Source organism: Lissotriton helveticus, chromosome 7, assembly GCF_964261635.1.
Source record: "Lissotriton helveticus chromosome 7, aLisHel1.1, whole genome shotgun sequence".
NCBI lineage: Eukaryota > Metazoa > Chordata > Amphibia > Caudata > Salamandridae > Lissotriton > Lissotriton helveticus.
The window spans coordinates 109,271,133-109,292,477 of NC_136068.1; the positions used below are offsets into that span (position 1 = coordinate 109,271,133).

The following is a 21,345-nucleotide window of genomic DNA, read 5'->3' on the forward strand; positions in this document are numbered from 1 at the left end:
TGTTCTTTTGAATAATTTCTTTGAATATAATGGTAGTCTTTATAAATAAATCAAGGGTATCTCTATGGGGGCTTCTTGCACCCCTAGTGTGGCAAATACTTTTATGGGGGAGTGGGAATTGCAGAACATCTATAATGAACTGGCCCCATTCTTTGAAAATGTCTCTAATTGGAAGCGATTTATAGATGACATTTTTTTTATTTGGAGTGGCTCTGCTGATTCCTTACAGGCATTTGTCCTCTGGCTTAATGCCAGTGACACTAATCTGAGGTTCACGGTGAAGTATAACAATCAAAGAGTCGACTTCTTGGATATCAGTATTGAGGGTACAAATGGCCATCTGGAAGTGAGTCTCTTTAGGAAAACTACTGCCAAGAATACCATTCTTAAGTTTGACAGTTACCATCCCAACTGCCAATGGGAGTCCATCCCCTTTGGTGAATTCTTACGAATTTGCCGCAACTGTACAGACATGTCTACATTCCATAAACATGGAGACGCCCTTAAAGATAGACTCCTCAAGAGAGGGTACCCACATCGACTAGTACTGCACGCTTATAAAAGAGCTAAATATTATGATAGATCTGCTCTATTACAAGGTTCTAAGCGTCCCAAACAGGATCGGATCACATGTGTGATTAACCATTCCGCCTTGAACTTCAAGATTCGTAATGTCATAAATAAAAATTGGAATATTCTGAATTTGGACAAAAACGCCCCCCCCCCGTTGCCATTGCCACTGCTAGCCTACAGAAGGAACAAGAATCTTAAAGATATGTTAGTACATACTCGGCAGGTCAATAGATCCCCCTCTGCTGGACAACGTTCCATCACGGGTTTACCTGTGATTTTGGGTAACCGCAGATGTGGTTCCTGGCACGCCTGTGATTCAGCGATCATATCAGAAGTCATCAACTATAATGACAAAGAAATTAAACTTCGCTACCTTACAAACTGTCGCAGCAGTAACATAATCTACATCTTGTTCTGCAGCTGTGGGTTAGCATATGTGGGGGAAACAGGACGCGAGTTTCGTCTCCGTTTCAGTGAGCATAAATCTGCCGTCAGGACAAAGAAATTGATGGCCCCCTTGGTTCAGCATTGTCTAGACATGAACCATAATGAACAAGAAATTAAATGGTCTATTCTAGAAAAGGTGCAATCAAGATCAGGCCAGCCGATTGAAACCACACGGAAGAAACGTGAGACTTTCTGGATTTACCATCTTGACTGTGTCAAACGTGGCCTGAATGAGGAAATATCCTGGTATGTCACACAATAGTTATTCCCCATCCATACCCAGTAATGCTTCAGTTTGCATCATTTCAGTTTCTTCAGTGATGTACCTTCTATTGACCTCTGCTTGCTTTGTCCTTGGATAATTGTCTTGGACATGACTTTATTCTTAATTGTTTGCACAACCTTAAAATTCCTTTTTTACCATCTTGTATTCGGCCTTGTTCTTAGAAACTGTCTATCGTTTGACACCCATACCGTCATTTTGGGTCTCTTCTCCATATAACTTAACTCCTATGTGAGTTTAATATAAATATAAAATGTATGGTTTATTGCATCTTTTTATTGGGCCATTCCCTTTGAATGCAGGTTATTTCGTTTAATAGTATAGGTAACATTCTACTTACGACTTCTTTCGAGGCGATTATAAAACTAGTACTGGGCATTAACTATTTTTAGTCCCGGAATACGCTTTGTTTCCATAACGAAATACCGCGTTAACATACAATCTATCTAGGATTCTAAATGCGCCTATGTTGATTTATATGGGCTGACAATAAGGTTTAGTGTATTCCGTCATTTATCTCTAGTTTTTTACTAGGCTGTGATCTGTCCCGGTATTCTGGAAATATCGCGATATCACGCGACCTCACTGTTAACGTAAAAGCACGATCATCAGTGCATTCTGCTGTTTGCATCGAGGGCAACAGACGGGCGAGACTTTCGGACTGCAACCTGTGGAACGCCGAAGTAAGTAGACTATTTGCGCGATACGCAAGCTGAGACCCGCATTGGCACTGGCTTGCTAACATTACTATTTATTCGTCAGAGTATTGGGGTCATTTAGTCCGATTAGATATACCGTATTCGGATGATGTATGCATAGACTAAGTCCATATTTTTTTACATCCTAGGGCAAGACACGGATAGAAGCAATTATCTCCACCGTTGTTTATTGAACGAAATAATGCTCTTCAACCTTATAAAAAACGGGAAGTAGGAACCTTTCGCCTGCATTAAAAGGTGGGCCCTTTACCATACTATACCTCGATATTTTGAGAGTAACAGTGAACGTCATTATAACATCTTAATATTCACTAGCACGTTTGGTTTTCAGGTGGATACCATTCGTAGACTTCTGTGCTGATTATTAAACTCGCCCTTAACCAACTGTTCGATTTGGCGCCAGAGACTCTGGTCCTTGTCAGTCATGATTCTGGTAAGACTGGGCTCGGATTAGAGGATAGTGTTACGTATAATATGAACGTAGGTGATCATATATATGAATTATATTTGGTATTTTACCCTACCTTTTAGGTCTTTTGAAACCAATCTTCCCATTCAAATGGCCACGTTATTTCACTTATACGACACTACGAATTAGGATCCATGAATAAGAATCTGTTTTAACTGTAAGTAGGTTGCTGTCCTCTAAAAATGTACTGCACTTATGGCTCTGTAATAGGAAATCTGGTATATGCCTTAGATTAGGTTCATTGTAGGATCGCCTTCCTTTAGGTTTGATCATTGTAGATGTCACATTCTGGATTAATATAGTATTAGGTATGCTTCTAAAAATTGCACGAACTGAATATTCTTTCTTTGATAGATCTGTTATGTATATATCTCTTGAGGGTTCATCCAATGTCTGGTCTTGTGTAGAGCTGCTGTGGTTTTCTTAGCAATGTCTTTTTTTTAAAAAAAAATTTGTATACACAAATGCTCTCTCATTTATTTTGAGAGTATTTTATGGTGACAGTATTGTATATACATTCTAGGTCCCCTGGACAAGTGGATTGTACCGCCTGAAAGAGGTCCTGAGGAAGGTGGCCTTGAGCCGCCGAAACGCGCGTTGACCCAGTGCGGGTTCTCATTTTTGAGACCGATCAGTTGGCATGACTACACTGCCAATTAATTTCAGCTTTTCCTTTTCCAGACGTTATGACTGTGAATGGAGTATGTGTATGATAGTGGGAGTCTGTGAGTCTGTGAGTGATTGAGTGTTTGATTCCAGGGGCTTATTTATTTATGGTATTTCGTGTTATTCTTTTGCATTCATGGATTATTGTATTAGATTCTTTCTTCCTTTTGGGAATTATGTACATTCTTATAAACTTGTATGTGTGATGAAATGTTTTTCATAAAATGAAAGTATAATGAAGTATATAAAAGTATCAACAAATTGAAAATTGCAATAAAATAAATGTTATGGTTTTGAAGAAAATTTTAAAAAAGTATGTTGTGTTTCTGTCACCTTTTCTGAAATTGAGTATGGAATATATATCAGTGCTAAAAGATTATGGCCTTTATTGGAACATCCCTTTTCAGTGTTGCTTCCCTTTAGATATGGCCAAGTCTTAAAAATATTCTAAGTACAATACCAGGTCTCACCTGTTTGATTAGACGAGACTTCTTTATCTGTAGTCTTTTCACATATTATCCCAAGGGATATCAATAAAACTCTGTCTTTTCATAAAAAGCTGTGAGTGAGTGTTAATCCACAACCACTTATTATTAATCTAGAGTGTTATTTTGATAGCCTCTTGGCCCCGCTGGCCTATGGGAGTCATAACCATCAGCATTGGGGCAACCAGTGTGTGTGTGGGGTGTGACCCTACAAAAAAGTCACCTTTCTACATGCAGTAGCCAAAGATGGTCTGAAGTGTGATGTACTGTCAAATCCAATGCCCACATGGGCAGAGATTAGTTTTAAAAGGCTTGTTAGGTGTAAGTAGACTCCTTATATACACACCCTACTAGGACTAATGATTTGTCCTTGGATCAGTTCATCTTCTACTGGGCTCCACCCCACAGACTGATGATGGAGCCCTCACTCATCCAGAACACACTCACATCACATATTCCAACATTTAGCCAAGACGCCCTTGCATACTGTTCATGACCAGCATCCACAGAAATACCCTACATCTCCATTCACACAGAAAGAGTGGAATGACACTACAACTTACCTAAATACCACACACTTTCCTTTGCACAGAAATCCACAATCTGCATTCACGCTACACTGTAAACTAATATCCACATAACAAAAAAATGCAATCACCTAACACCGGAATTAGATCCTCACACCCATTTTAAGTAGATACTCACCCATCAGTCACCCAAGCACATCACAAAAATACATAAGTAGCACAACAGAGGATGGCCATCTCCCAGTGCTAAGGCCCACAGACAAAGGCCTCTCCCCTCACAGATATGTGTTTTTTTCTCCAAATAATAAATTTGTAAAAATTGTTGCTGTGAGCTGACTGAATCTCGAATAACTGAGCACGAGGACTCTTAGAGGAAAGTCTATGATCTCTCGTGGTGACTTGCAGTGGTCACCCTTCCTATAGGGGAGCGCATTAGGCCCCTCAACAGGCTGGTGACTCCAAAGGCTGGTTCATACTACCAGTCAAATAGCCCCTTTATTTGTAAGGCTTTTAGCAAGCACTATTTTTCCACCAACAGCCCTTTCCATGCTGGCGTGAATGCCTGTAGTTTGTAACGTATACTTAAAATGTTAAAATTGAAACTACACTTCCCAAAATGCAATGAACAGTTGTTTAGAAAGCAGTCATGGCCAATAATGATTTAAAGGACACTGGGCTGGTGACAGGATGATTATTCCCCACCAGGAATCCTGCCCTGTGCTTTGCTTTTGCTAAACTGTTTTGAAATGAAGCATTAGCACAACTTAAGTGACCCAAGACTACAACGCCCACAATGCATTAAGTTTAAAAAACTCTCGGTACTGTAACCATCGAGTATTTGGAACAAGGCGGAATGCGTTCTCCCGAGACTGACTGTTTCTGTGCTCTGGGCGCCTAGAAAGACTTCGATGCAGCCCATCAAGCCACACAGACACACCACCACGTTGAAAGGATGCTCAGACTCCACTACGTTGAAAGGATACCCACGCTATTCACCAGTCTCGGCTGTCTCTGCTGTGACCACCTGCTCCGCACCATATTTTACCTGCAGCGCCTGGATGCTGTGGATATGACGCTATCTCTTTAAAAGCTCGAAATCAGACGGCTGTGTCTATTAAGGAACAATGAATAGGCTTCACCTAGGACGAATTGTGGAACGCATTGTGATCAGGTGGGACTGGTAGTTAATTTAAAAGGAAGTGGAGGTGGGGGTCAGTTCATTCGTTTGCCGGTGGGAGAACTACTTTTGTTTTTCAGTGTTGCTGGTAATTTTGTTTTTCCTTCTTTAATGTTAGGGTATGTGTGCGTTTAATCTACTTGCCTCGTTTTTTGGAGTTGCTTTTCCACTGCTTTGGAGTTTATTGTTTGCTTAACTCTGTTCTCTCTCTTGTTTAGTGGTACCTTACGTAGTTCCTGATTTAGTCTGCTCGTACCTAGTTACGTTGTTTAATTTCTTTTTCTGTTAGGGGGGATGCTAACATCGCTTACAATGCTTCATCTGAATTACATTAATCGCGTGACTGGCTCCCTTTAACTCAGTACCGTTGCGTGATTGTCCTGGGTCCCAATGCAAACATGGAAATGTTCCAGACCCACCCCTCCACCCAGAAAATCTGGGTAGTAAAATCAGATGTTCGTATTGGGATGCAGAGGATATGTACCGCTGCGCCTCCTGTATTACCATGCACCAGGCCCTTGCTGTAACCTAGATGTTTCTCCACCACAGGATCTACTTTTAATTTAATGCATTCTGGGAGGTGTAGTCCGAGTTTTTGAGTCGGCTGTTTTATTAAATGACTTTAGGTTCACTCTCCCGCCCCCACTTTTTTTTTGGGGGGGGGGGGTCGGTCCTGACTTTTCATGCATATTGCTCTATTAATCATTTTCAACCGCCTAGAATTTTCTAAAAACCTATATCTATTTTTTTTTAAATTTATTTTAGGACTCCTGTATATTCGCACTGTCTGAAACCGATATAAAGAATACATCGGCCTCCTTGGAGAACTCACTGGGCACTGCAGCAGCCCCGCCACTGTTGTGAAGGAATCCTGCCTGGCACCCCAAAACCTGAGGCGCCCCTAGGCTCTCGCATAGAGCGTAAGCATACATGCCAACATTTCAGGAGAGCAAAGTGGGAGATTAAAAAAAAAAAATCGGGAGAATGGGGCTTTGAATCGGGGTACTGTCATGTGTGAGCTTTGGGAGTGTGCTGCTGTAGGATCGGACATTTGAAACGCAAATGCACGTTTTTGTCTTCCCTTTCAGATGCACATGGAGCACAATGGCAGAAAGAGAGAGGGTAATGCAAGTGTTGGGCACTGGCCTGGCAGGTTGTTGGCAGTGCATGCACCCGTCACCACCCATCCCTTGTAGCAGCCCGGGATGAAACGCCCCCCCCCCCCCCCCCAAGTACTTCGCATGTCTTTAAAAGACGATTCCCTTGTCAATGACGTTTTGTTTGTTTTTCATCCCTTCGGGAGCCCCTGCATCGCCACTCTTTGCTGGAAGAATTAGCACTTTACCCAATACCAAGCACTGTCAGCTGAAACCCTTGAGGAATCGGGTTTTTGCTTGTAGGAATCGGGAGGCGGGAGACTAGCCTTCAAATCGGTAGTCTCACGCCTGAATCGGGAGGGTTGGCATGCCTGCGTAAGCGGTATGAATGACAACGCCCGCAGTCTGCAAGATGCCCCTTGCGGTGCCGGAAGTCGCATCGGCGATCTGGCGGGGCTGCTTCTTGCAACTGATGGCTGCTTACACTCTGTGCTCGAGGACCCTGGTAAGACCTACGAGTACAAGCGAGATGGCGTGAGGTACAAGTATGGCGCGCGGAAGAAGATGAAGCGCGAGCTGGACCGGCTGGACTCCTTCGAAAGGTGGCCGTCCGCGGCCCAGGCGTTCTGCGCAGACCTGGCCAGCGCTGGCTTCTTCTACGTGGGGCCCGAGGACCGGGTCCAGTGCTTCTCCTGCCAGGGCATGCTGAACTGCAGGATCTTACGGGGAGCTGCCATGCAGGAGCACCGGAAGTACAACCCGCACTGCCACTTCGCCATGGGCAGGAAAGTGGGTAACATACCCAAGCCGCAGCCAGTGGTTGAAAATCCAGAGGCCTCCATGCGAAGGATGGCCGCGCGTCCAGACATGGCAGAGGCATGCATGCGAGAGCACTCGTTCCTCGGCTGGCCAAAGGACAAGGTGCATCCGAGGAAACTCGCCAGGGCTGGCTTTTATACAGGTGAGTGAAGGTCCGGGTTGGATTGGGATAAAAAATCGGCCCCTGCAGGCTAAAAATAAACGGCCCACGTTTGCATAATTTGCATATTGCCTTTCCGCACAACACTGCTTCGGCGAAATTTCATTAAAAAAATAGAGGGGGGTTGCACGTATTAGTTTACACTGGTGAAAGACACCTGCAAACAAGTGGGGACACTTTTTTAGGTCTCGTGACCTACAATGCGCGCAAGCGTATTGAGGGAGCGAGAATTCAAGTAGCCAAAATCCTCGTCAAACCAAGGGCTTTCTGCTGCAGTTTTCTTGAAGTTCACGTGAACCACGTGACCAAACAAGCACGCGCATCAGCCTCCCTCCCTCCCTCCTATCGGCCGTACTTTCAGTTTCCTCGCCGCTCATCTTCGCAGCACATCAAAGGGCTTCGCCCAGCGTGCGCTCTGTGGCTTCTCCTCCCCTAATTATTCTTGGATGGCCGTCCGGCCGTACTTTCAGCTCCAGCACCTCCCCTCTCTCCCCGCACACAGCCTTCCTTGGATTTCTCCTCCCCCCTCCCCAGCCAGCTTCCCCCCAGGCCGTGTTCCCTCCCCTGCTACCCCATCCTCACTCATCCCTAGCACCCCCTCCTCCTTTAGGCCCCCACCATTTGCTTTTGCTTGTTTTTATTTATACGTGCGTGCGTTCCCCCACCACTCGTGGTGTTCTCTCCCTTTTTCTTCTAAATGCCACGTTGCCCACTTCATTGGCTGCTATGCGCATATATTTAATATGCATGGGTGCCACGGCGCCCACTTTCATCATTAAGAACAACCCTCCCACCTCCAACACAGCATGGACGCGCACAGCAGCGTTGTCACTTTGAATCCCTTGTTAAAGTTGTTTGCTTTTCCTCTCTTGCTTTGCATTAAGAGCCTCCCCCCCCCCTCCCCACTCGTCGCAAACACAACCTTTCCCTTAATGAGGCGGCAATGCCTCTTCAATACTCACTCCTCCTCCGCAGCATTTGCTGCTCTGCCCGACCTCCTCCCTCCACCCCCAGAGTTCTCCCCGCTCCGCCATGGCACAAATCCGCCTTCACTTTGTAAATTCACATATTGTTAATTAATCACACTTTTTTAATCTGTTCAGTTGCATTTCTGTATAGTGTCTTTGGTTGTGCGTGTTTGTGTCTGATGCTTATTGGTTTGCGTGTGTGAGAGACTGTGTGTCTGTGTTTGGGGTGAGCCTCACTCTTGTTACTTGTTTGATATGTTCCTTAACGGTCACCATCCTTACCTCTGCCCGCATTCACCCTTGAAAGACTCCTGTTGCTAAGTGACAACTGGCACTGCCCGCATTTTAAACCTTCTGCCTTGTAATAGGGAAGAAACCATTTGCAGCTGTAGGCAGCCGAGCTCTGTATTTCTGATGGAGAAATGATTGTTTCTCAGCCGGCTATTAAAAAAGTTAAAGCCTGCACATCTCCGCCGAATTCAGGAGCTCATAATGGGCAAGATCATAAAATGGGCGAGATTATAAATCTCGGTCTATTGTCCCTTCTCCTATTTGCATATATGCTACATGGGGAGAAATGAAATAGTGAATTTCACTGGTCCTGGTGGCAGCACCTTAGGGGAAACTATTGTTAATGAATGACCCCAGGACTCATGTTTGTTAATGTTGGCACACTTGTCTGAGGTGTAGGTAAGTTAACAACATTGTGAATACTTCTCTGTGGCGCTACTTAGCTCGCTTCCTTCATTCGGCAGCTCATTTCGCTGAGCTTGAGAATGAGGCTTGAAAGACCCCAAAAGGACATCTGAAGAAATAGGACTGGCTAAATCACACACTGTAAGCTCCGCTATTGCTAATTATGTGGGCTGTGGTTAGGAAATAACGGCTACAATGCCCTTTGAATCGGCCGTTTATCACAAGCCGCGTCTATCAAGCAGAATTATGTAGTGTTTGGTAGGTCTCCACACACATGTATCTTGTTTTATCTTGGAATCATCATGCGTTAACTAGAGATTAGTTGTTTTTTTAAAATGTGCTTCTTAGAAACGTTGGCAACTGAAGCACTATTCTAGAAATTGCAGTGTTTGCTGCTCATGTTGTGACGTTTGCTTTGCCTGTAATGCAGGATATTATTATAAAAAGAATGTAGGCCCTTAGAAGCAAAGCTTTTATAATGCAATTTGACCCTGATGTAATAATCAGGTGGGTTATTATTTTGTTCTTTCTGATAAGATGTTCAACTGCATCAAGGGTTTAAAAAAAAGCACTTATAATACGTGCTCAATTGAGAGCTTGTCGCGAAAGTTATAACTATTGGCATGGTAAATGACAAAGCTATTAATTTAGCTATTTTCAAAAACAAAACCTAAATAAAAAATTTGTCATTTACAATAGCTCAAACTTTCCTAATACGAGACCTATTGCATTGCAAATGCTTGTTTTCTCAGTCCCCCCTGCCCCCGCTCAATATGCATATATTAATGGGCCGGCCCAGCTTGAGAAAGGGAGGTAATGGACGCCCACCCATCCCCCAGAAAGGCCCGTCATGCACCCACTGGGCTGCTGGCAGTATCTGAACAACACAGAAACCACCCAAATCGGCCCCATGACTGCACAAACAGCTTAAATCTGGATCTGGACACCGGCCCCATGGGCATTGCCAGTGCCTGCGTAATCTATGCCACCATGGTGAAGGCACTGCGGAGACCATGTCTTAACCGTGGTGTTGTGCCACACGTTAAAAAATTTTTTTTTTTTAAATGTATACGCTAGAATTGAACAGATGTGCCCTTTATTTTAAGGTGGCTACACCGCTGTTTGTGCTCCTGTTTGATTGCATTCAACGTGGGGAGGGGCTAGAGTCAGCCACCCCTCCTATGACCTACAGTCACCACCTGGCCTACATCCAGGCTTCCTGCTCTTAAAGAACCCTGGGAAGCAACTGGATTTATAAATGTAACAATTCTTGAAGTGTAAACCTAGAATGACTTGGTTAAGATTAAACTTCTCAAAGCGCTCACTTGGAATCATGTAATCCCTGCCGCTCTGTCCAAATGCTTCCAGAGATGATGTACACTTGGTGACAAAGTAAATTTCAGTCAAAAATAACCCATGTACGAAAACTCAAAACCCTTCATATTAAAACAAGACCATATTCTACATCCCAATATAGAGTATGAAATGATGCAGGGCCGGCTTTAGGGCAGTGCGACTGGTGCAGCCGCACTGGGTGCTGACCTGTGGAGGGGGCGCTGACCTCAGGGGGTACGTTGTGTTTAGCAATATCTTATGATTGGAGAGATGAGGGGAACTTTTGCCCAGTGGTAGTGAGAGAATCTGAGGAGGTGGTCATGGGACATGGGGGGCGCCAAAAGTGATTGTCGCACCGGGCGCCACCAGTGCTAAAGCCGGCCCTGAAACCATGTACCTTTACGAAGTAGCCTGATGACCACTTTTAGAAATACAAAAATGAGAAGTGATACAATCTCTTACCCTAATTGTTTATTTCTCACTGTTAATTGCTGGCAACAGCACCCATGTCCTCTGGACCTATAGTCCATGAACAATTATTTTTTACTTCTACTCTCACAGCCTTCTGTCGACTGGAGAATTTTGGATTGTTCTTTCTTCCTCCTCTTTCCCCGTCCAACTTAGTTTTGTCGCTAGCTCTTGGTCTCCACAATGCCACCTCCACTTCCTCATTCCTTTTTTTTGTCCACTGGTTCGCAGTATCCCAAGTGCTTGTATTATGTCCTTTCCTCCTGTCCAGACATAAAGAGGAAAATCTTGAACAAGCATCCTTCCTCCCAATCGTAAAAAGAGAACTTGGCTGCAGCCGCATTAAAAGCTGTATGGTGAGTCCATAACAACTTTTAAAGCTTACTTTGCTTTCCTTAGTATCTTTTGCCAACTACCCGTGATGGTGAGTTTCATCTCGTCAGTGAAACCGGTGTCCTGTGGAGTATACTATTGATAAATAAAAAAAATTACTAATTTCTTCAGAAAACAAATTGCACCCCGTCGCTGCTGATGGCATTGGGCATACCCGGTCTTCCTTGATAAATACACCGGTTTGTGACCCTAGTGACAATCCCAAGATTTAAAAAAACAACTTTTTATTAAATCATCAAATTGTTGTACATACAAAGCATGTATATTGTAGTGTCACTCTCATTTTTACAGTTGAAATTTCTATCATTGACAAGTGGAAGTCCACATCAATAAAGAATAGTTGTTCCTCGCATCCCTCTTAAAGTCCCAGATGTACCCGCCATGCCACCCATATTTTGTTTTCTCCCTTCTTGGAGCACCCTTTATTTTTTTTATTTTTTTTTTTTTTTTTTTTTTTTTTTATAAATCACTGACTCAGCTTGCCAGCACCAGTCCTGGTCATTTTCCCCATTCCTCCAGCATTGGGGTGGCCATCACCCCCCCCATCCTTGCAATGTTACGTTTAGCAATTATTGCTGCCAATGCCAACCATAACTTCACGTGTCGAGGCCAATCTTCACTACCCTCCATTATCAGAAGGAACCATTTGTGGTCTGGTGGAATTTCCACCTCCGACATCTATCTAGTGATCTTTATCTTGAATGCTCGGGCACTCCCACAGCAGTCCCAAGATTCTTAACTACTCCCCTTTAGGAAAAAGGTTAAAACTTGGCTTTTTCCCAAGTGATGTAATCCGACTGTCCTGCTCAGTCTGACTTTTGTCCTGTCCTTCTTTTGAGCTTCCAGCGCCAGGATGCCTGCAAGGTGATAGTGCGCTTTATAAGACTAATAAATGAATAAATAAATAAATACAAACACCCATTTGGATCGAACGGACACCACTCAACACAACAGCCGTTCCTTAGCTGGAAAAAAATGAAAATGCTTAAAACCTAATTTATTCCAAGGGACTACCACAGACTGGCTGGTGAGAAAGGTGCCACGCGCATGCTTTTAGTTTTGTCAGCGGTCGCTCATTTGCAATCTCAAATGCACTCTTCTACCAGGCTGTCCACTAAAACATGCATGATCTGATTTGGTGACTGATATCCCTTAGCAAATGTCTTGCATGTGGCAGGCTTGGCGGGTTTCCCTCCCCCCTCCCACTTTAGCAGGAGTTTATCTTACCTCCTCAAATAGTCTTCATCATTTTGCTCTCACTCCCAAAGTCTTCGCATCTCACAAAATGTATTGTGTAGACAACGTTCAGCCACTTTACCCTTCACTTATCTCTTGCTAGTTCTGTTCTCTGCTTATTTTGCACATTTCAGTCGTCCTCACCCACAAAACTTCTCTTCACTCTAAATCTCCCTTTATTTCCCAGAGATAACATAGACAAACCATCCGTACCTCTATCATGCAGTCCTCCCGTATACTGCTCCGTAAACCTATTCCTTGACCCTCTGTCCATCAGGAAATCCTGAGCAGAAACCTTGGAGTACAATTGCATTGAGGGTTTGTGGTACGATGTAACTAAAGGGCAAAACAACAAAAACTGAATGTTGACTCCTCAACTGCATGGAAGTGATCAGGGCTTTAAGTGGGATGAAAAAACTGGGGGGTCTCTCAAAGGGGCGTGGCCAATGTAGTTAAGAGCGAGGCTTAAAACACGTAATCTAAAAATCTGTGCTGATCATAGTGTGCCGCCCGACTTGTATTTTGCTGTTTCTGTCATTGCATCCAGATATGATACAAGTATCATACGTATAACAAGTCAGGACTATTGGCTTTGTTAATGGTTGTTAGTTGCCTAAATAACCAGCAGCTATGGCTTGCATGTAATTTAGAAAAAAGCTTTCACTTAAACCCCTGGTGATACCACGACAATGTTGCTCTCCTGAGTTTCAAAAGAGAAGCGAAATCCAGAGATAAAATTACTCTTTAAAGGATTTTGTCAAATAACACATACAAAGCAGAGTTCTGTGTCCCAGAAACTTCTGTAGAATAACCATACATCAGTCTGACTTGACTATTGTCATGTGCAAAACAGGAACAAATGAAGAGCAACACAAATAAAATATTGACAAAAAAACTAACGCCCCCCCCATCTCCCAAGAGGCAATATTCTGCGTCAACTAGGTAGAAAGTTAGGCCGGGTCCAACTCCAAGCCATGGTAGTCCACCCAGCGCTTACAAATTTTAAAGTGTGTGTGGACACCCCCTGGCCACAAAGATGGGAATCTCCAAGCCCATACAGAAGTCTAGGCCATTCTTCCATGCAGACACTGAGGGCGCTACCAACTCCTTCCAGGCCCTGGTGATATCTTTTAGCTAGGGTAAACCCCAGGAGCATAAGATGTTTTTTGTATATATTGCCCCCAATCCCATCCATAACGTGTAGGAGTACTAGCTTTGGCGAGCAGGGGAGGTCCTACCCCAACACCTGAGGTAGGCAATAACCCCCCTCCAAAAGCACGCTAAAGCAGAGCATCGCCAAACTACATGCAGCAGTGTACCCTCCTCATGCTCACATCTGAGACACACAAGGGGAGACACACCGGGGAAACTATCAGACCTGCCCTCCACAGCCTAACCCTGGCAAAGTACACCGGGTGAAGGTATTTCAACTGGATAAGGCGTAGGCTTGTGGCAATGGCCCCCCATGCGGGAGGCCAACGCCTCTGTATAGTCCTCCTCTACTAGGGGACCAACATTGCCCTTCCAAGCCTCCCTAAGATGCTGCAGCGTAGGGGAGCAATGGGTGACCAGGGACTGGTAGATTTTTGGAAATCTGATGGTTGCGGAGATATACCCCATGAACACCTTTGCCTCTACTTGGCTAAACTCAGCCAATGTTTCAAAGCCCTCCAAACTAGTGGAAATGGCATGTCTGAACTGCAGATATTTGAAAAATTGGGTTTTGGGCATATGGAAATCATTTTGTAAATCCTGAAAGGATTTCAGGACCGGCCCCTGCATGTCATACCCCAGGGTAGAAATGCCAATATTGTCCCAATCATGAAATCTAGGCAGGGCAGCCAGTTGTGGCAGACGCCCGTTGCACCATGGAGTGGTCTCCCAGGTCAACTTATTCCACCAGCCCATCCTCCGAAGTGCCTGCTGCCAGATCTGAAAGACAATCCTCGTGGCAGAGGGCAGGGAGCCGCGCCTCCGTGCTGAATAAAGAATGTGTGTAGAGTATGCCCCCCCCCCCCCATGTGCCTCCGTTCGACAGCGTATGCCGAGTCTGCCCCATTTCCATACCACCATTCATTGAGGACTAGCAGGTGGGAGGCCATATAGTACAATAAAATATCGGAGGTCGCCAGCCCCCCACAGTATGTGGACTAAAAACAGGTCCGTAGAGCCACCCTTGCCACTCTACCATCCCCTACGAACTGTCCTAGGACTGCATTAACCTGTCTGAACAATCTAGGAGGGATCGGATATGGATGATTTTGCAATTGATAAAGCAAGCGAGGGAGCAAGACCATCTTAAAGATGGCAGACCGGCCATATATAGGCAGGGGCATATGGGACCAAGTTTAATGTCCTCCCGTACACGATCCCATACAGGAGCCAAATTTCTATCCCAAGATGTAGATAAGAACACTCCCAGATATTTCATCCCCCCAGATACCACCTGAACGGAAGATGTCAACGAACCAAGGCCCCCCTCATCACCCAGAGGGTAGACTTTTGGGGGTTCATGTAGAGGCCGGAGGTCTCCCTAAAAACCTGCATGATGTGAAGCAGTCTCGGTCCTGTCCTATCTAAATTGGTGAGAAAAAACAGCACATTATCAGCATATAGGGCAATACAATCCGATAGTCTGTGGGCCCATTCAAGACAGGTCACTTGAGCTTCAATCTGCACCAAGGCAGCAAGGGGCTCCATAGCTAGGGCGAACAGGTAGGGGGGACAGTGGACAACCCTGCCTGGTGTCTCGTCCAATAGAGCACGTGGAGGTGACGGAGCCCGCCGCACGCACAGACGCAGTGAGGTCCGTGTAGAGCAAGGACAGGAAGCGAGACCCAACATTCAATCTGTGGAGTAGAGCAAATAAATACACCCTACTAAGAGAATCTAATGCCCTGTTCATGTCTGCCAGCAAAAGTGCTGTTCGTTCTCCCAACCGCGGATGGTCGCAACAGCAACATGCGTCTGCCGAATATTATGACCGGTCGCCCCTTGGGGCATAAACCCTGCCTGATTGGGATGGACTAGGGAGGTGATATTGGGCTGAAGGCGATTGGCGAACACCTTAGCTAGAATCTTGGCCGCTACGTTCAGAAGAGAGATAGGGCCGTACGACGCCTGTTGTTCAGGGGGGTCTACCAGGCTTGTGGAACACCACCACTTCTGCGTGTCTCCAATCTCTAGGCATATGACCTCACACTCTGGCCTCTTCCACCGCCCTACGATGGTGGGGTCCGAGCTGCAAGAAATATTATTTGAAGATTTCGCATGGAAAGCCATTTGGTCCCGGGGCCTTTCCGGGGTTCATGTCCCTAAGTGCGGCACGCAATTCCTCCTCTGAGTGGGAGATCCAACTCCCTACTAATGTCATCCGAGAGGGCCTTAGGTGGGAGGTTATCCATGAAGCGGCCTATCACTTCCACCGGTATACACTGTTGGGGGGGCATAAAGTTCTGCATAATCTGCAGGAAAGCTATTGGCGATAGCCCGGGAGTCCATAAGGGGCATCCTGTCTGGGCCCACCACACCAGGGAGGACCTAGGGGTATAGCGTCCTCTGACAGTCTATGCAGCAGCTTGCTAGATTTATCTCCCCACTGGTAGATACTGCTCCGGGTCGCCAACCACGCCTGGCGGGCCTCATTTAACAGGAGATGCAAATAACCCTGCTGTGCCAGCAGTAACTGGCAATTAACCTGCTTACCCCCGTTGTCTCTACTATGTGCTTCCAGCTCAAGAATCTCAGCCTCTGCACGTACGAGGGACTCTGTACTCTGCAAGCCGCCGTACAGAAGGAAATATCCATGCCACGTAGTGTGGGCTTTATTGCTTCCCATTGAGATTCTGCCCCATCCACCGATCTCATGTTAAGTGTTAATTATTGATCGATAGCACCTTCCAGATGCTCCCTGTAGTCCTCCTTATGGAGGTTCCATGCAGAGGGGTGCCACTGAAAAGGCTGGTACACCTGACCCGTCCGCAATGTGAGGGCCACCGCCGAGTGGTCTGAGAGCCCTCATGGAAGGATATCGGCTGCCACCACCCTGCCCTCTGCCTCCCGGTGGGCAAATCTAAAGTCGAGGTGGGGAGTAGGAGTTGTGAACCACTGAAAGGTACGTGTATCCCTGTGCCGTGCAGTATGCGCCAAGGGTCTAACCAATCAAGGCCCATCATCAGGGAATGCAATTAGGTGGGTTGCTGGACCTCCATGGAGTCCCCGGGCCTCCAGCGGTCCCTGGCCACCTCCATCACATCGTTCCAATCCCCTCCCACAACTGCCAGGCCATCTGCTATATCCGCCCATAGGGTCATAAGCCTCTCTACCAAACCCCAGGACAAATGCGGGGGCGTATAAACTCCCTAACACGGTAAATATCGTTTACAGCAATTTTTTTACAACGCAGACTTTGACCCCGCATACCTTTTTTCTCCGCATAATGCCCCTACCCCGCATACCATTAGTCTGCATTTTTTTTACACCGCATGTGCGTTTACCACTCATGCCTTTATAACGAAAATCGTTGTAAAGGTATGTATGGTAAATGCACATGCGGTGTAAAAAATAAGAATTTGGGCGATCCACGTCATTGTGACGAAACAGGCTTTTCCGTTTCCTCACATTGACGTGCACCGCCCCTCACAGAAAGACGACGTGATGAAGGAAGCGGAAGGAGAGAGGTAGGGTGAATGGGCCTGGGGTGGCGTTAACTTTTTAAGGGATTGGGGTAGTGTTTGGGTAGTGTTTGGGTAGGGTTGTAGTGTAGGGTATTGTTTGTGTAGTGTAAGTTAGTGGTTTTTGCAGGGTACTCTCACTTACCTTTAAAACTTTTACTAGGAGTATACCTTTACCACGCATGCCTTTGTGTGGTAATGGCATGGGTGGTAAAATTATACTTGTGGTAAAAGTTTGCGTTGTCATAAATTTCGGGGTGATTGAATTTGCGTGGTGTAAATTTCGTGGTGATGGTATGCGGAGTGATTGTTAGTGGAATATATATGACTTTACTCGGCTAACACCATAGTTTCTTCACCCACCATACCCTGTAGGAACAAATACCTGCCCTGAGCGCCCACCCCAATGCCTTAACATTTGTGTAGGGAACCCGGTGATGGATCAGTATCGCGACCCCCTCACAAACCCTGAGTAGAATATATGGATGTAGCCAAAACATTGGAAGCATAGCGCCTTCGTTCCCATAAGATGTGTTTCTTGCAACATAAGAATGTCCTCGTGGGGAGGAGCCTAGCCTGCAACCATGATGGCCGCCTAATCCTTCGGCTCCGCCGACCCTTTCGCTTCCCTCCCGCGACCTATCCTGGCATCGATCCTGATCCTAAGCGGTGTTTTCAAGCTCGGGAGGTGACCCCGACTCCACTGGTGTGTCTCATTCGGCGCTCCCTGCGGTGGAAACAGTGGGACGTCCTCGCCTTCTCCCGGACGCTGCCCGGCGCTGACGGGTCTTTGTTCTCCGGGAGCGGCTGCCTTCGCCCACAACAGCGGCCGCTGTGAACGGCACCGGGCCAGCCGACGGATTGCAGCGGCTGAATCCCGTGTTTCTCTTCTGTCCGCTCTGCTCCTCTATACGAGGGGGGCATATTGGCGGCGATTGCAACAATGTTTCACCGCCCGGGCTCCTGTCTGCCTTTGTTTGCTTCTTGTCTCGCTCTGTGATGAGGTGGAAGCCATTTTGGAGGCAGAGCCACTGGAGCTCGTTTTTCACGATCCCGGGCTGCAACTGGTGACCTGGCTGCTGCGGTCGCTACGCTTACACCTGCTTGGTGCAACATGGTCTGTGTTCCCTTTGTGCCCCCGGCCCGGTGGTGCTCTACAATGTGCCGGCGTGGTGCGCAGCTTTGTGATGGTATCGTGGATGGCCAGTTTTGTGGGCTGCACCGAGTTTCCGAGCCCCGTGTGCATGGCTCTGATGCATCCTTCCCTCCTAAGGCACCAGTGCGGATTGGGGACATTCTGAGAGCCCTGGATAATTTTCGTACTGCTTTTTGTGCCAATGCCTGTGATCTTGGGCGCAGTCTGGATGCTGTTCTCTCTGTTGTGCCCTTGCCTGACCAAGCACATTTGCGACTGCGTGACGCTAAGCCTCATCATGTGCCCGACTTCTGTGGACTGCCTGCCCATGTCTGCCCGGAGGTGCTATTGGTATGTGCTCCCGCTATCCCCGAGATGCTGTCTGCGACAGGGATGGAGCGGTCTGATGTCTGTGTGCTTGTTCAGTGTGTGGGGTCTCGTCCTCGGCCGCCAAGTTTGGATACTCCATTGTTGATTATCGGAGACGCTTCCTACGTTATTCTGCGGCTGCTACTACTGCCCGGGCCGGATGGGCTGTTCCAGTACGATGTCTGCCCTTCTATCGCTGTTGCACGCATGACATTGGTTTGGACAGACTTTGTTAGACGGCGTTCTGATCTGCTGGGGTCACACGGTTTGTTTGTCCCATTCAAGATGGCTACTGTGCGGCTGGACCAAGTCGATATTCTAGATCGCAGGGGCCAGGGTTGAACTCCCCCTATCAATTACCGTGGTACCGTATACTGTTGGGACTGGAGGTGATGGACGGTACTATAAAGCTGGACTTTGTCGTTACGCCGGGCTGCGGGGGGGCAGGATAGAGGGTGTCTCCTCCCATGTTATGATTCTTGTTGCTTGTACTGCTGGGATGTTGATGGATAGCCGGGGATGTTCCACATTCATCTTGTATCGATGGCGGGGTCTAGGGATGGGCGGCCCGAGTATTACATTCCGGTAACGGGTCTGTTTCTCTCCTCCTCCACTCTTTTTATATCTTTCCCTACTGTGAGGCAGTTCCGGGGCGACAGGCACGCTGTTAGTGGTTTCGGCCGTAGCCATTACAGGGGTGCGGGGTGGTGGGTGCGGGGGGGGGTTTGTTATTTTAGTTTGTTTTGTTCTATGGTCCCTATCGCTCTTTTCCGACTTTGGGAGGGTTCTTTCCTCTTTGTGGGGTTGGCTGTTTCGGGGTCTCGCACCTTTTTTCTTCTTATGTTTCCACTAATCTTTGTTTCCTGTTCTTGGGGTGGGCTTTCTGAGATTACGCTTAGAACTGTTATTTTGTGTATTGCTGCCTATTGTTTGGTTTTATTGTTGTGGATGCTTAGCCTATATAGTTACTGTATGTATAGCCCACTTTCACTTGTCAATGGGGTACGCCCCTCTTGCAGCGTTTCTTTTGTGTCCCTTAATGTAAGGTGTACAATCCTTCCTGTTGCAGCCCCCTCGCTTCCTTTTGACTTAAAAACGAAAACCTCCTCTCCTGTGTTGCACGCCCCATAGTCGCTTCTAGCATACTTTGCTATATCCTGATTATATATTGATATACTGTTCTCCTGTTATTTCTCGCCTATCTTTGCGGCCGGCCGTGATGGTTGTGGGCTTGCGCATGTATCTCCTGTTTTTGTCTCAAAGGTTTTAAAAAAAAAAAAAATAAAAATAATAATAATGTCCTCGTGAGCTCGTTTCGCCTGTTTGAGTATAGCTCCGTGCTTAATCTTGTCTAGCGACCCCCTGACATTCCACCTGATCATCCGAAGGGTCCCAAGGGGATTCTGGTCGCTACCAAATAGAGCTACCATTGGAGGGCTCTATGTAAACCAGTGACACAAATAACATCATACAAGAAGCTCAAGATTACTCTAAAGTAATGTAGGAAAGTGCAATCCATGAACATCCCCCCCCCCCCCCCATGCCTCAATAACAGTGAAGTACCTGTCACAGCGGGTGTGACTTGCGGTCCCCGACAAGAGGTCCCACCCCTTACCCCCGCCAATGGAGCCCCAACTTATAACCCATTGTCCGCTGGCACGCTCTGTCCGCTAAGGTACCGCAGAGACCGTCCCTCTTCTGTACTTCTCCGGTTATAGTAAACATATCAAAGACCTCTGAAACCACAGTCCCACCCCACTGCTAGTCTGCCGACACATGTTGCCACGAGGCCGACCCAGCTGGAGAGGAGGCACTGCATGACTGGGATCGTCGCCTGGACCTGAAGCGTCTGTTCCCTTTCACGTTTAAATTGGGCTGCTTCCGGCAGCCTCGCTCGAAGAATCAGTCTCCCTCCTAGGCGGTGCGTGAGGACGAAGCCACACTGTCTCTTCCGTCCACTGGAAGACCTCCGGCGAGTCAAAGAAATGAGTATGGGACTGATACACCACACGCAGCCTGGCCGGGTACAACAAAGCATAAAGATACTTGAGCTCTCGGAGGTTGGCTTTGGCCGCCATAAAGGACTATCTCCACTGCTGGACCAATTTCGTATAGTCTGGAAATATCAGAATGCAGGCGTTGTCGAATAACAGCGGTTCTTTGGCCCTAGCCTGTTTCAGGATAGTGTCCTAGTCATGGTAATTGAGTAGTTTTCCAATAATAGGCCTTGGGCGGACACCAGGTGGGGACTTCTGCATTAAGGCTCTATGGGCGCGCTCCACCCCAAAACATTTGAACAGTGACTCCGGAGGGAGCCAACTCTCCAACCATTGAGTAAGAAACCGCTCCATGTCTCTATCCTCGCACCCCTCTGGGAATTCAACAAAGCAAAGATTGTTGCGCCGAGCCCTCCCTTCCGCATCCTCCACCTGCGTGGCCAGTCCACGTTGGGTGGCCTCCAGAGAGGTCACCCGTTTCTGAAGGGTGGCGACCACTCCAGAGTTTCTCGTTTCAGTCTCCGTGATGCGTGCAACTGCATTGCGTAGATCTTGTCGCAACAGCATAATGTCGGAACCAACTGTCCCAATTTTTGCATCCAGGGCGTCCCTTGAGTGGGTGATAGCAGCCATGAGGCAGTATTGTCCCGCAT

General features: G+C 46.8%; 1 protein-coding gene across 1 annotated transcript in view; it reads left to right on the forward strand.

Moving 5' to 3' along the window:
* The first annotated feature begins 6,822 nt into the window (after positions 1-6,822).
* LOC144766956 (baculoviral IAP repeat-containing protein 2-like) overlaps positions 6,823-21,345 on the forward strand; it is a 49,674-nt gene continuing 35,151 nt past the window's right edge. The window contains exon 1 of the mRNA XM_078650640.1: positions 6,823-7,404. Within this exon, the coding sequence (XP_078506766.1) occupies positions 6,828-7,404 (577 nt within the window). The 5' untranslated portion in view covers positions 6,823-6,827. The remainder of the gene's footprint in view (positions 7,405-21,345) is intronic.